Below are 16,885 nucleotides of genomic sequence, written 5' to 3'. Positions count from 1 at the left end.
CTAACAATTCTCGTTTTTTGTTTTATACACTTATTGGAATGTCCTAAAATTATTTAAACATATTTCCTCTATGCACTTGAACTGATCCAGTTAATAAAGTGAGCTTAAATTTGAATGTTTTCCCATTTTTTTTAACAAGACCTCTTTTTTTTCTGTCACATAACAGCACCCACAGTACATACAGACGACAAAGAGTTCCAACGAATTTCTACACTGTTCCGAGAAAAAACATCAAGAGGTGGCGAAGTCCAACACATAACAAGTTCATCCCTCCTTCAACTAGGTATTGCACTGTGGTTGCGATCCTTCCGGATCTTTCCGTACGCTCAGAGGGACGGCACGAGGGAGGCGAGACACAAAAATGGCAATATAGGGGTCTGTTCGGGAGATTGTTTTCAGCCGTTTCAAGTTCAGCGATTGAAGTTGATAGAAGTTCAGCGATTGAAGTTGATAGAAGTCACCCTGTTCCGCGGTCCAGCTGTTCAGAGAACAGTCGAGTTGTCAAACTTTTTCTCAAGGAAAACGAGTCTGTTTACCTCAGTTATGCAAGACTTTCTCTCCCAGTCTTCTTGGCAGTGCTTAGCCTCTTTTTGGTGGGAAAAAATAAAAGCAGTGAATAAAGAAAGAATCTCCATAAACAAACTGCAGGAAAAAAATTGAGAAGGGAGAAAGAGAGACAGAGAGAGAAAGAGAGAAAGAGAGAGAAAGATAGTTGGATGGCTTTTGGTACCCGTGTTTAAACTTGTGCATATCAACAGGGTTTTGAAGGTGTTGTTTACTTTTGGTGGGCGGGTCCTTCAAGCTTTGAGAGCGTGCCATTGGGCAACAGCAGTGCGCGGACGACTCATCATGTCTTTCCAATGTTTTACCTCTGCTGGGCCACTCTTCCATGAGAGATAGATCTAGAAATATGCCATGAAAAAAAGAGAAGGAGAGAAGAATAAGGTGGAAGAAACAAGAACAGGAAAAAATAATAAGTATTGTGTTTTCCATTAAATTTACCAACACCAAAAAAGTTACAAACAAAAAAACTGCAACACTACATATAAATATATGTGTATATACACCCACCTAAAGGATTATTAGGAACACCATACTAATACTGTGTTTGACCCCCTTTCGCCTTAAGAACTGCCTTAATTCTACGTGGCATTGATTCAAAAAGGTGCTGAAAGCATTCTTTAGAAATGTTGGCCCATATTGATAGGATAGCATCTTGCAGGTGATGGAGATTTGTGGGATGCACATCCAGGGCACGAAGCTCCCGTTCCACCACATCCCAAAGATGCTCTATTGGGTTGAGATCTGGTGACTGTGGGGGCCATTTTAGTACAGTGAACTCATTGTCATGTTCAAGAAACCAATTTGAAATGATTCGAGCTTTGTGACATGGTGCATTATCCTGCTGGAAGTAGCCATCAGAGGATGGGTACATGGTGGCCATAAAGGGATGGACATGGTCAGAAACAATGCTCAGGTAGGCCGTGGCATTTAAACGATGCCCAATTGGCACTGAGGGGCCTAAAGTGTGCCAAGAAAACATCCCCCACACCATTACACCACCACCACCAGCATGCACAGTGGTAAAAAGGCATGATGGATCCATGTTCTCATTCTGTGTACGCCAAATTCTGACTCTACCATCTGAATGTTTCAACAGAAATCGAGACTCATCAGACCAGGCAACATTTTTCCAGTCTTCAACTGTCCAATTTTGGTGAGCTCTTGCAAATTGTAGCCTCTTTTTCCTATTTGTAGTGGAGATGAGTGGTACCCGGTGGGGTCTTCTGCTGTTGTAGCCCATCCGCCTCAAGGTTGTGCGTGTTGTGGCTTCACAAATGCTTTGTTGCATACCTCGGTTGTAACGAGTGTTTATTTCAGTCAAAGTTGCTCTTCTATCAGCTTGAATCAGTCGGCCCATTCTCCTCTGACCTCTAGCATCAACAAGGCATTTTAGCCCACAGGACTGCCGCATACTGGATGTTTTTCCCTTTTCACACCATTCTTTGTAAACCCTAGAAATGGTTGTGCGTGAAAATCCCAGTAACTGAGCAGATTGTGAAATACTCAGACCGGCCTGTCTGGCACCAACAACCATGCCACGCTCAAAATTGCTTAAATCACCTTTCTTTCCCATTCTGACATTCAGTTTGGAGTTCAGGAGATTGTCTTGACCAGGACCACACCCCTAAATGCATTGAAGCAACTGCCATGTGATTGGTTGATTAGATAATTGCATTAATGAAAAATTGAACAGGTGTTCCTAATAATCCTTTAGGTGAGTGTATATAAATATACATTTAGAATTTAGTTTTATCCCCCAGCCCCAGTGTGTATGTGTGTGAATGTCCCCGTGACATCGCACCTTGCCTATGACATCATTGCGGCTCAGTCTGTCCTTATCCATGACTGTGATGACGATGGTTGTCTCTCTGAGGACGTGAGCGGGGACATCGAAGGGGAAGGACTCATTAAATACTGGGTTCAAACACCTCTTCATCACCACCGTCTTCTTCTTCTCCACTCGTTTATCCTTGTTCATCAGCCACACTTTGACGTAGGGGTCTGAAATGCACACGAACAGGCAACAGTCCACAGTGAGTTGCATCAAGGGAATCAGAATTCCTGTGATGAATTCTAAATTTAATTCGCGATAATTATTGTGGATACGGCATCTTGACAAGGACACTTAATTTCCACAGGAATCCCACATGCAGAATATAACTATATTATATTTGCATTTATTCACTTAGCAGAGGCTTTGCAAAATAACTTCCAGTGCATTCAAGGTAAACACATATACAGTGTGTCCTGTGAGAATTTAACACATGATGGTGTGCTAGTTTCATATTCTAGCAGCTGAGCAACAAGGTTATATTTATGATTCATCTATGAGGTTTTATGGGTGTATGTTCATACCGGATGTTCCCCCGATGTCCATGGCTTTGAGATTGCGTGCCTTGACGATGCTCACAGTGATGGTGTTGGCAGTGGGATTGTAACACAGAGACAAAAGGAGGTCTCCTCGACTCCCCTGAAGAAATGAACACAGTAAGGTCAGTCCCGGACTGGTTCATTGGTCACGCAAGCGGATGGTTCATATGAGGTCCCAATTTTTTTATGTGAAATAACCAGGCAAACCCAAACCTCTTTTTATTTTTGTAATTTTTAAATGTATTTTTTCAATACCATATTAAATATATTTAATTATACATAATAATGTATATTTCATAGGATATTTAATTTGTGTTCTGGTTGTTATTCCACTCATTACATCTGTTTCATATATCATATATCTATTTCACACAATGTATTGCGTGTCTCAGATTTATAATTTCTGTTACCATCTCTTTTTGTGTCTACCTGTTAGAATAAATAATACATATATGATAATAATAAAATAATAAAATATAATAATAAAATATATTATATATATATATATATATAATTATTTTGTTATATATATATATATATATATATAATTATACTGTATATTATTAAACATTAAATACATGACAGTCAGATGAGTTTTGGTAACAGGACTGAGAAAAATGCATCCATCTTCCACTTAAAAACCTTGTAAAAAATTAAATAAAAGTTACCTGAGATGGACCAACACATATTTTGAATAGTTAAAGGGTTAGTTCACCCAAAAATGAAAATTGTCATTAATGACTCACCCTCATGTCGTTCCAAGCCCGTAAGACCTCCGTCGATCTTCGGAACACAGTTTAAGATATTTTAGATTTAGTCAGAGAGTTTTCTGTCCCTCCATTGTAAATATATGTACGGTATACTGTCCTTGTCCAGAAAGGAAATAAAGACATCATCGAAGTAGTCCATGTGACACCAGTGGGTTAGTTAGAATGTTTTGAAGCATCGAAAATACATTTTGGACCAAAAATAACAAAAACTACGACTTAACGACATTGTATTCTCTTCCGGTTCTGTTGTCAAGCCGCGTTCACGAGTCCGCAGTAACGCTGGTGACGTAAGACGCTGCTGACGTGTAATCCGGTGCGTCCGTGTATTCGGGTTCAAATAAATATGGCTGGGCAAAAAAATGCAAGTCTTCCTCTGTGTCGAAATCCTTAGACATGTTTGCGAAGATTGTTTTGTTTACAGCGTGCATCTCCCTCAGACTGTAAATGAAGCTCTTTCGCACCAGATTACACGTCATCAACGTCTTACGTCAGCAGCGTCACTGAACGCGGCTCGACAACAGAACCGGAAGAGAATACAATGCTGAATAAAGTCGTAGTTTTTGTTATTTTTGGACCAAAATGTATATTCGATGCTCCAAAACATTCCAACTAACCCACTGATGTCACAGGGACTACTTTGATGATGTCTTTATTTCCTTTCTGGACAAGGACAGTATAGCCTGTATACATTTTCAATGGAGGGACAGGAAGCTCTCGGACTAAATCCAAAATATCTTAAACTGTGTTCCAAAGATGAACGGAGGTCTTACGGGGTTGGAACAACATGAGGGTCATGTTATGAGAGTCATTAATGACATAATTTTCATTTTTGGCCGAACTAACCCTTTAAATATATGTATTATTAGATTCAGTTTAAAAAAAAAGATTTTTTAAAAAGTTGTATTTAACACCCATTCAGTGGAATAAACCGTATACACATATACTGTACAAGTTCATGAATGCAAATCAGACACACGAAAATGAAAATGTGCACTGTGATATCATCATATATCAGCTGATTAATCAATCTGAACCATATATTGCCTATTACTAAGGCAATTCATCTAATTCCAACTTCTATATTGATCACACATGCAGTTCTATTCACCTCATACCAATCGAGTGACTTCATGAAATATTTGTACTCATAACAACGGATTTGTCACACGGCAGGACCATTTCAATGAACTATGAAGTTTTAGTGGGAACCCTGCAGCTTCAAACACTAACTACATCACAGGCGATGGACTTTTCACACCAGAATCAATGAATCTGTGGGTGATCTTTTGGACGCCCCATGCCAGAAAACTCTTTCAGGAGAACTTCAAAGACTGTGCAAACGACACATTTGTGCCCCCTTTGTTCTTGTGTAAAAGGGCTAAAACGTTTGACAGCACCCAGCGTGTCATTACTTGAGGCATGACAAGCTCTGCACATCATAATCAACCCACTGCACAATTAATGTTGTATTGTCCCTGTCCCTATCCCTAGCCGACCCCATTCCGTCACTTCATCTCTGCTTTTCTTTGACTAATATTGGCATCTGTTGTTCCTGCATTGGTGCCTTTGGCTCCTTCCTCCTGCCCGTGCAGAACTCTGCAAAAGCTCTTCAAATTTCATAATGCTAGGAAGGTAACTGAGTACAGAAACACACTGATCTACTCACACTTCCATCGCTGCAGGGTTTCAGCTCCTTCCAGAGGGTCTGCATGTGGGCCAGATCCATCTTGTTCAGGGGGATGGACACCTCTCCTATAGGGTCATTTCTGCTAAAACGGTCATAATCTAGCACTTGCAGGTACAATGTGCGTTGCACCACCTTCTCAAATGGGAACCCTGTGAGAGAAATGAGAGGGGGATAATTTTAGCCAAAATTATTTACAGCTCACTATGGGGTCCAAAAATACTGTGGACCGGCTCCAGGGTGTTCATTGACCATCTGATGCATACTGCATACAACACTGGACAGCCTTTTGTTTGCGCTGGGAAACAATTGCGAGGAAGAACTAATACATAAACTATTATTTATTTAATTTGGTTTAACACATCCGTTTGAGGTAATTGTTGCAAACCCGATGGAAGACGTGAAAATGATCATATTTTTTTCTTGAGCAGCAAATCAGAGAATGATTACTGAAGGATCATGTGACTGAAGACTGGAGTAATGATTTATTTCTTCACAGAAATAAATTCCATTTTAAAATATATTAAAATTGAAAACAGTTATTTTAAATTGTAATAATATTTCACAATATTACAGTATTTTTGATCAAATAAATGCTGTCTCGGTGAGCATAAGAGACTTCTTTCAAAAACTTTTTAAAAATCACCCCAAACTTTAGAATGGTAGTGTATGTTTGCTTGCAATACATATAATATAATAAAAAATACTTGCTAATTATGAATAGCTGTTATGGTGGTGTTGTTACAGCAGGGTCTAACAAGCCAATGCTAACCAGCCAATTGTAATAATATTTCACAATTTTACGGTTTTTACTGATTAAAATTTATTTTTGATTAAATAAATGCAGCCTTGGTGAGCATAAGAGACTGTTCAAAACATTTTCAAAAACATGAAAACATCTTTTGAACAGTATGGGTTGAATTTTAATCGAAAACTCCAGATTTTTAGGCTTTTCACAATATATATATATATATATATATATATATATATATATATATATATATAAACAGACTTGGGCAACATTTAGCTGTGATGTGAATTTAGTTTTTATGCCGAGTCAAAAGTCTGGCTACACGAGGAAAACCACCTTTAAATTACATAAAGACAAGGAATTCAAAATACATAATAATGTAGTGAGATGTAAAAACAAACTGACCTTCAAATAGGAATGTCTCGTTCCAATGAGGGTTGAGGTTCTTTCTTTTGACCTTGGTCTCAAGTTTGTGCTTCTTGTCTGGCAGAAGGTAGAGTTTGACAAATGGGTCTGAAGTTCCAGAAAAGTCTTTCGCAGGTAGATCCTGGCCCTTCAGGATTTTTACTGTTAGTGTGGAGTCCTGAAAACTGTATCCCACGCTGAACTGGATGCGTCCCAACTTCTCGCACACGGGTCCTTCGTGTTCCTCTTCCTCAGATCCTGGGGACAACTTACAAACCAAAGTGGACAAAATTGTCATTAAACGGCCGCTTTAAATCGCTTTACGTTAAATCATTATTACCAAAACCACATTGCGATGTGTGTCATGCACCATAACTGTATCTAGAAGCAAAGTTAAAGAAAACTTAAATATAGAACGGTTAAAAATGTTTCCTTGCAAGTCCAGAAAACACTAAAACTAAAAAGAAATATATTAAAAAACAAAAACTAATAAAACAAATGCACATAACAACAAAATTACTAACATGAAAATATATTAAAAAAACTAAACTGAAAATATGAAAATAAAAGCTAATTCAAAATATTGATAAATAGTATATAAATAATAGTAAAATAAGATTAAGGGGCCGTTTACATGACGGCATTTTCAACTAAAAACAAAACTTTTTATGCATTTTGGCTGTTCATTTACATGACAACTGTTTTGGGGGCCTGAAAACACAAACTTTTGAAAACAGGTTTCAAAGTGCAAGTTTTTTACACTACAAAAACGTGAATTTGTGAAAACGGTGACATCAGGCGCACATATTACTTTATAAAGTGACATCGCCAACTACTAGCCTGGCATGCATAAAACAGCGTTTTTAGTCATTGTGGCAGATCCGTGTGAAAGTGACACACACTTTCTATTTTGTGATGCTCAACAATCTTTTGATGCACATCAGAACTATATTCTTTGGTTTTACTCATTGTGATGGATGATTAAGGGAATTTGGCCTTTGTGTTTCCTCATATTTAAACTCCTGTGAAACAAGAAGTCATGGCTAGACAATTTCATGTTCCTAGTCCTCCTGCTGTGCTAAAAAAAAAGGTAAATATTAATGGGAATATACTTCAGAGATATTTTACCTAAAAAATTCTAAGGGTGCCAATAATTATGACAAACGTGTTTTGGAGAAAAAAAAAAAATTCATATCATAATGTGATTTCCCCCGCACTTTCAATTCTTTTACTTCAATGAATGGTTAGATTTTTGCAATTTTTTTTAAATGAAAGATCAAAAGTATAAACAATGCAGATTTAATTTTTAAAGGCAATTTTTTATCATATTTACCAGGGGTGCCATTCATTCTGACCACAACTGTATAAAGGTATTTCTAATTGTAAATTCAATATTTGTGTTATGTATTTGTTTGCTTATGAGAGTATCACAGAATTAGATTAACAGCATGAAAACCTTCTCAATCAAAATGTGAGTCGTGCTTCACAATACTTAAGTTAGTTATTTAGTAGCTATTGGTTTGAATCAGGCTAACTTATGTAACGGACTACCCTGCCGCCTAAACATGATTAACAAAACATTGAGACAAAAATGACGGCGGGATTTTTTAACGGGTGGTGATATTCTAACATTAATATGTGGTGAAGGGCGAAAAGTTGGCGACCGGCTGGTGGTCTTTACAAACACCTTAGTAATCCATCACTTAAAGTGGTCTGACAAGCAGCGGCATATCGAATTAATGAACTCCCATCCGTGTCAGGACCTTGGCTGAAAGTTGGGCTTAATTTGACACGCCATGCCCCAATGCCTGGATCCCCCCCAGTGGGACTCAAAGCTGCGAGAAGCGCCCTCTTAAAGAGGAAGCACCATCATTAGCCCTCATCACTTCTCTTTAAAAACGCCTTACCACCCACGTAATGACACACAGACCCTGTGAAGGCCGTCATCCGTGGTTCCTTCAGAACATTGTACCAGTTCTAATTACCGGCTTTTTAGAGGTAAGTTGCCTTTGACACATCTGTCTGTGTGACTGACTGCAGTAACGGAGCGCACCAATTACACACAATGCATCCCTGTGTTTAAAGGATTCCCACCAAAACTAGTGCAACTTTAGAGAGGCAAAACAATAAGAAAACAGTCCACAGCCACAGGTTCACATTACCATCACCAGATCACTCGTGACGGAGTTGGCCAGGTCTGAGACGGAAGAGTTCGCGTCTGTCCGGCGGTTGCTCTCATCTGGGGTCTGACCTTTGGGGCTGCTGCCGGGTTTATTAGATCTGAGGAAGAACCACAAGAGAAAAGTGTCACTTTGAATGTATTAATTTTCTTTAAAACAAATATGACCCTAAACTTGTATCACTAATATTGCATTATCGTACAGAAGATTTTTTTGGATGAGTTCTTATTAAACATCTTGCTCAAGGACTATTAAGCTGTTTAATGGTGGATGAAATGACAAATATATTGAACATAATTCAATAAATACAAAAAGCATTTCTAAAAAGATTAATCAAATGAAAAAAGAATATGCTTAGAGAACTGTGCCATTAGCTTAGCAAAAAGCTAACAGCAATCTCTCTGCATATCTAGTGTCCCAAATCACTCACTGATGAGGTTTCATTTCAGTTATGGATGCTGCCTATAGTAGACAGCAAGGCAGCTCACTAGGTTTTGGAACAGAGCCTGAGTGATGAGGTATACTGTCAGACATTTGTCCTCACTGGGAAGCTAAAAAATGTAATACAATTTGTAATTGCAATAAATCCATATTTGTAAAACAAGAACATTACAGTTCTGTGGAGATTTGGAATCAATAATAAAGGCAAGACAAAGAACATAAAAAAGTGAAGCCAACAATGCTATAACTGAGATTAAGTGCATGAGGAAAAGACACAACAAAGAAGGTGCTGTGAGGCAAGTAGATCTACTATAAAGCATTACACTCAGTATTTACTCAGTTCAGAACAGCGAGGAGAATAAAGGATGGGAAAACAGCGAGATAAAACATGTTTTTCCTATTACAGAATTTTCAGATCAAAAGAAAGCCAAAGCACAAACAAGATTATAATCATAGCAAAAGAGTCTAACATATGAATTTTGAAGAGAAAACAGCAGTGGATGGAGTCTGAAAATCGGAGAGATTTCAGAGGCCATGGCGGTGAGTTGAGCCGTGGTGCTTATCTGGTTTGCATCATTTACTGTCTTTTTTCTATTTGCCCATCAATGGCAAAAAGGCCATAAACAAAATAAAGGAAAAAAAATTGGTATAGCAGAATGTAACACAACTGAAAGTATGTAGGTCAAAGTATAGACTGAACAGACACATGGACAGATTAAAGGTGCAATGTGTAATATTTCTGAGGATCTATTGACAGAAATGCAATATAAGATCCATAACTATGTGTTCAGTGGTGTATAAAGACCTTACTCAATGAACCGTTATGTTTTTATTACCTTAGAATGAGACATTTATATCTACATAACCGCGGGCACCCCCTTCTATGAAGGTCGACATATTGTGACGTCATGTTTCTACCGTAGCCGACAGCGAACAAACAGCGCTACAGAGCGCGCTTCGTTCATACCTTGTAAGAGAAGCCGCAGAAAGCTAGAAGCTAGCCATAGACACCGTGAGTAGTGACTTTTCCCTTGTCAGTGGTGTAAAATATGTAATTGGATTGTTTCAAGTAACTTAGTTCTTCTCCCTCACTGTGTTATGGCTTTGACAATCAGCTGATTAGTACTATTGACCGTAAAACAGTAACGTTACAGGAGTCACCAACCTGTCGATCGCGGTCGACAAGTCGATCTTGGAAGCATTTTAAGTCGATCGCGAAGAGTTTTCAAAACCAGAGAAAAAAAACAATATTTTTATTCATTATTATTTATTCATTTGTGTGTAGTAAATGGTGTCTAGGGGATGCGGAGGCGCGCGCGCTGTTACAATCACGTCATTTTTGCCGTGCGCACCTTTGGGCTCATGCGGACGCGTCAGGTTTAAACAAGGCTTTACGCTTTAACCAGCTCAGCCACAGTAACAGCTCATATTAGCCAGCTAAACTTTTACTACCCTGTTGGAAAAACCATGTAGTTGCATAGTTTCACGTGGTTCTTCTCCCTCGCTGTATTATGGGTTTGCTATGTGGGGAGAAATGTGCTGGTTACGTTTGTGAGAGAATCAGCTGATTACTCTTATTATATTATATATTAAGACCCTTGATCCTCACCTGACTATGGCTTTGTAAACTTTATCCATGATGTGGTTTATAATGGACTGTGGTACAGAATCAGTGACAATGTTACACACAAATGTGAATATGTTTGTCCCGTTTGAGCCACCGTAGCTTCTTCGAAAGGGAGGGGTGAGCAGTGGGCTGAGCCCTTAGTGGAACTTGCAACCGAACCGCTAGATGTCGCTAAAATCTACATACTGCACCTTTAATAGATCAATAAACAAACCTATCCGGACTCTTTAAGGATGGGAATTGTAATGAATTTAATGATTCTATTACATAATCCAATTTCACTTAGGACCTAATCATTTCTTAATGATTTTCAATGAACTTACCGGGTCCATGATGACTTAATTAATGATCTTTTTGGTGCTTTTGAGGAAGCAATTGGCCCTAACTACTAAACAAAACCTAGAGTGAATTGCTTTGACAAACATTGGGGCTTTGTTCCAAAACCTAGTGAGTGCTTATATGTAATTGTCACGGATTGGCTGAGGATGAAGACGATCTATCTATACAAACAAAACTCTGTTCTGAATGTGTAACTAGATAGTGTCATAACAAACCAGTCCGAAATTACCCTGAATTACAGTGAGTGTCACGAGCCTTAAAAAACACAATACACTAATGGTTGTAGTTACATTTTTTTAGCTGGATGTGATCATAAAATAATGACCTTCGATTCAGTACGATCATGCTTCATTAATCATATGAGACTCAAGCAAGCAATTCATTCCCAAAAGAATGCGAGAATACGTTTTTCATGTTTCTTTAAAATGATAAGTGTACACATTCAAGAACCATTTATTTTTTTAACTGAAACCAGCTTTCAACCGGTTCTTGATTTTCAACCCTACTGACACACTATATAGAAAAATCGGTGAGCAAATGTGTGCTAACAGTAATGGCGCCCCTCCGGTTATTTCAAGTCACAGTGGGACTGAAAGAGTCCAGCACTAATAGACCTATGATGAGTTTGTAGTTATATGGCTGCCAGAGGGGGGAGACGAATAGCCGCCTTTGACTTTTTGTCCCCGGGGAAAGAAAGGGAGAAGAAACAAGTGCTGTTGGCACGGCAACGGCTGGAGAGATGGCAAGAGCACTTGGTGTGTGGAATGCTGGGAGATATGGCTCATCTCTGGCTTGAGAGTGACAGGCAGACTCATGGAGGGGAAGACAGACACACCGTCTGAAGAGTGATGATCCACTCACCCATAAACACATACACAGAAGACAGCGACAGTCATCATTTCTTTAACACCCTGTCTGAATTTGTCTCCGTAAGAGAAATCCTGCAAGAGTAATTTCCTCTTCGTCTTCTGGTACGGCACGGTCAGCGTCCGAGGGGTTAAAAGTAACCATAAAAGCTGCTTGTGAAACCATCTCCTTATGTTTAGAGTGACATGACAGAAAATTGTTCAAAAGTCTCAGATTAATCCGTCCTACATGTAGTTAACTTTATCTGCAAGTCAATATTAAAGAGTTCACTGAAATTTTCCATTTCAATTCACACAGAAAAAAAAGAGACATTTTTCTCATTTACTCTTCCTGATGTTTTTCCAAACCTATATTTTCCTCCAAACAATGGAAGTTAATAAAATCTAATGTTGTTTTGGTCCCCACTGACTTTTAATGCATGGAGAAAAACACTTTGAATGATGATTTAAATGCTGACAGACTTTTCATTTTTGACTGAGCTGTCCCTTTAAGAGTTTGCAACCTGAATGAATTAGGATAATCAAAAATATAACTTGATTTTATCACAAATGAATTATGAAAAATGTTTTTCACACAAAATCCACCCTACATTTTTCTCGTTTTGGAAGCAGTTTCACTCAGATATACATCACAATAGAAAAAAACAATTAAACAAACAAATATTTGTTAGATGGGCCCCTGGCCTAAAACATTGCCTCAATAGCTACTACTTTGATGAAAGATTACAAAATTCTTTCGAATAACATACAAATATAAATGATATTACCAAGAGTGTGCATTAGCCTCATAGCATAATTGCCTAAGTCATGTTTATTTGAAATATGTCTAAGGCAATTATGCTATGAGGCTAACGATATGTAGAATTCAGAAACCCTTGTTATTAGTGACACCGGTGGTGATTAAGTGAACTGCAGCCAGCAACTTATTGCTCACGCTCACACTCAATGTACAAGAGACTGAACGTGATTCAAGGCCCCAATATACTCATCGCAAAATTCTTTTTCGTTCTTTGCTTAGAAGTAAAAAGTTGGAAATACAGCGAACATCCCACCGCCGTCCACACGGCTTAGAGCGACGTTATGTGCTGCGCGCTTTCCTCTCAATAACAAAATAAAACCCAACAAAAAAATGACAGCGGTGAGAAAGCGGCAGAAAAGAAAGCATTCCCTGAATTCAAATCAGTTAAATGATTATTAGGCTGCATAAATTAGGTCAGCCGGAACCGGGAACACTTCCTATAACACGTGATGTATTCGCTACATCATAAAAAGAATGGCATATACGCTAATTTTAGTCCTTATGTTTATTCCGAGGTTAACTGTAATCAGCCGGACCCAGGCCGTATCCAGATCAGATGGTGGACTTGCGCCTAGACCACAACGCATCCCTAAAGTGCCAGCCTCATCAGCCCTGTGAAGGCTTCATGGACACCTCAACAAACTCGTCTCCATACCGGCGTGATGACTCCGACCTCCAACCAGATGGAACTGGATAAATATTGTGAATGTTCAATCTGACTTCTGACCAATAATGCTGCCTGAATCATAATCATACACTGTTCGTTCGTTGGCCAGAGGAGAACTGGCCCCCCGACTGAGCCTGGGTTCCCCCAAGGTTTTTTTCTCCATTCTGTCACCTGATGGAGTTTTGGTTCCTTGCCACTGTTGCCTTTTTCGCCATTGGCTTTTGGCTTGCTTAGTTGGGGACATTTAATTTTATATTTAACAATATTATTACAACATTATTTTCCTGTTATCACTGTAAAGCTGCTTTGAAACAATCTGTATTGTAAAAAGCGCTATAAAGGTGACTTGACTTGCCATTTGATCATTGTGATGTGGCCTGACAGCAGAATACAGGTTTTTTAGTCGTTTTCGCGGATCCGTGAGTATAGGGATTGTTTTGACAATGATGTCGTCTGTACGCGGAAAACTCAAAGGAAAAACTTTTTTGTTTTAAGCATATCGTTTTCATGTAAACGTACCCTAGATCTGGCTATGTGAGTGTTACATGTCTGTTTGTTTTTGGACTTCCTTCTGTGTTCATTTTGTTCAGTTTCCCGCCACTCCTTGTTTCCATGACCACAGTCTTCATTAGTTAATTTGGTTCAGCTGTGTGTCTTTCATTATCTTGTTAATCATTCTAATTATTTCCTCCCTATCACCTGTGTATTTAAGTCTGAGTCTTGTGCTGTCTAGTTGTGTGTCGTCGTTGATGTTGACCTGGTTGTTCTGTCCTGTGTTTCCTAATCTCCCGCGCATTTCTGAAAGTTTAAAGTTTATGATTAATAAAGACTGCTGCATAGAGATCCTGTTTGCTTGTTGCTGCAACCAGACACCTAACAGTGAGACTATAGTTTGAATTAATCACTTTTCTTTGCATGATAAATTATGATATTACAGTACAGAATGGCTCATTCGGCATTATCCTGAACATTGTATAAGCATTCATTTCATATGTCATTGTAGAGAAGAGATGTTCTCAGGAGCGTGCGTAAATGTCACATCCTTTGGATTTCCCTGGTAAAACCGGGAGTCCTTCACATAAAAATCAGTCATCATTTTTTACGTTTCTTTACAAGCTGTTCACACATTTGCAATACAAAAAGCGATTAATACATGAAAGTTCTTACATATTACAATGTTCCTTTCAGACTTTCCAAGACATATATTTAGCTGCACATCAGTGTACTGAACACGTCCCAAGTCCCTATAAGTGTCCTTCCACTATATTAATTATGCAATATCCAAGGTTTCCTGTGGATTTTTACATAAGCATGAACGAGTATCTGTAGGGCAACTTGGAAGAGATGCAGCCTTTATTACTTAAGGTTTTCATATCTAAACTCCTTCCATTGGTGGAAGATCAGGAGGTCATCACAGCCTTCACTGCATTAATGTCTCCCGCAGGGTTGGATGGAGATTGTATAAGCATCAGATTTTAACTAGCGCACTCTGCTTAGGTTGTTATAACCTTCGAGAGACTGTTTCAGGGATCTATTGTGATGCTAAGGTCAACATTAGACTAAAAGCTAAACAAAACGATTGCATTTGCATTCATATTCATTTTCTTGGCGGGTGGTTTCTTATAAGTGACCTACAGGAATGTGAATATATTGTACCATGACAATTACATCAGGTACAAAATACAGTCTGAGTCTAGATTGACGTAAGCCTCTCTGGGTGACAGGAGATGGCCAGCTGGGTGATTATTTATAACCTGTGTTGTGCACAAAAACACACAGAACAAGCCCGACATTATGACAGTGCCATTTTTTAAATGCTTAACACTGAAAGAATGATAGAGACACAAAATAGTCTGAAACTCTTAAAGATTGTAAATATTTTTAATTGTATGTTTTCTATAATTCAACAAATGGTCGGTGGAGAAGGCACTAAACCTTCAAGAAAATATTGATCATCAACCCCAGGTACTAATTTTACAAATTAAAATGTATATAAGCCCTGTAAAAAAACAACTGGAAAACATTTTCCACTAAAGAATGATATAGATTTGAAACAAAATGAAGCAGAGTAAATGGTTTTGTTGAACTATAGCCCTTTCATCTCAATTCCAGGCTTTAATTGAGGCCTGAATCACAAAAATAAAAACGCATGCACACGCGACACGCCTAGCATCATTTCCATCGAAATCTGAGCACTAAATCTCTCTACAAAACAACAACAAAACACTGACTACGTTTACATGCAGCCAATAACCCGTTCAAAACCGGGATATTAGCAATAACCCGGTCGCGAACGGCCATGTAAACACCGGCAAAAACCCGAATATGCTCATATCCCGGATTTTAAAAACCGGGATATTATACCTGGGGTACCCCTTTTCTAACCCGAATTTTTGGTCATGTAAACGCGCATCGGCATATCCCCATAGTGATGTGTGTTCTGCGCATGTTCTATTCGCAAGGAATCTTGGTCTTTTGAGTAGAGAAACTTCTCGGCGCATACAAAAACCCGCGTGCAGAATACCGGAAGTAAACATGGCGAGACGCAGCACAGCATACTTTTGGAGCGAGGTCAGTAACGTTACCAGCACCAAAGCGCAAACAAAGGCGATCGCTATCTGCCCCGAACTATTCATTATCCGCGTGCTGCTGTTGTTGTTGTCTTTGGATACAGGAAGAAGAATCGGAAATGACGCATATTGCGTCTTAACGTTGTCCGTACGTCCAGACGCTAACCGCGCGTCGCGTTTACATCGGGATATTGCAATTCCATGTATACAGGAGTAACTCTCTCTGCTCACGCATGTAAACGGGTTATCCCTAATGTTTCAGAAACCCGAATAGTGACCTTAACCCGACCATAACCCGAAATTTGGCTGCATGTAAACGTAGTCAATATCAACTCATGGCTGCGATTAACTCGGTTTAAGCTTTTAGTGTCTGACAGATACAGGAGCTTTGAGATAACATTGTTCTGATGTTAGATTGCTCTGGCGGCGTTTGCAAAAACTTCTAGACAAAAAGTCTCTTTAAGGCAAGTGCGTATATCAGGGGTGGCGAAAGTTGGTCCTGGAGCTCCAACACTAATCAAACACACCTAAACCAGCTAATCAAGTTCTGAAGGGTTACTAGGGTTACATTTACATTAATCCGGATACATTTGAAAACGGCATTGTCGTTTAAAAACGCTCTCCGTCCACACTAGCGTTTTTCCGACGTTTCAGTGTGGATGAGAAACTTTTGGAAAACGCCTGTAAACGCTAAATTCACCTTACTGCGCTTGGGTAAAACCTCACGGAGATGATACAGATGGAAAAATAAATAATAAAGTTATCGCGCAATTCTTCTGACAGGATCATTTTATTTAGCTAAGTATCTCACCATTCACTGATGCGCGAGTTCAGGTCACACTCAGTCACCAT

General features: G+C 38.9%; 1 protein-coding gene across 2 annotated transcripts in view; it reads right to left on the bottom strand.

Moving 5' to 3' along the window:
• Positions 1-436: 436 nt before the first annotated feature.
• syt7b (synaptotagmin VIIb) overlaps positions 437-16,885 on the bottom strand; it is a 134,250-nt gene continuing 117,801 nt past the window's right edge. For both annotated transcript variants that reach the window (XM_056259136.1, XM_056259137.1), the window contains 7 exons: positions 8,707-8,824; positions 6,545-6,812; positions 5,371-5,540; positions 2,920-3,034; positions 2,366-2,565; positions 780-902; positions 437-642 (listed from right to left, as the gene is read on the bottom strand). In XM_056259136.1, the coding sequence (XP_056115111.1) occupies positions 798-902; positions 2,366-2,565; positions 2,920-3,034; positions 5,371-5,540; positions 6,545-6,812; positions 8,707-8,824 (976 nt within the window). In that variant the 3' untranslated portion in view covers positions 437-642; positions 780-797. The remainder of the gene's footprint in view (positions 643-779; positions 903-2,365; positions 2,566-2,919; positions 3,035-5,370; positions 5,541-6,544; positions 6,813-8,706; positions 8,825-16,885) is intronic.

Source organism: Rhinichthys klamathensis, unplaced genomic scaffold (genome assembly GCF_029890125.1).
Source record: "Rhinichthys klamathensis goyatoka isolate OS25496 unplaced genomic scaffold, OSU_Roscu_1.1 h1tg000165l_1, whole genome shotgun sequence".
In the NCBI taxonomy this organism is placed as follows: Eukaryota; Metazoa; Chordata; class Actinopteri; order Cypriniformes; family Leuciscidae; genus Rhinichthys; species Rhinichthys klamathensis.
This window is presented reverse-complemented; position numbering and strand designations above follow the sequence as displayed.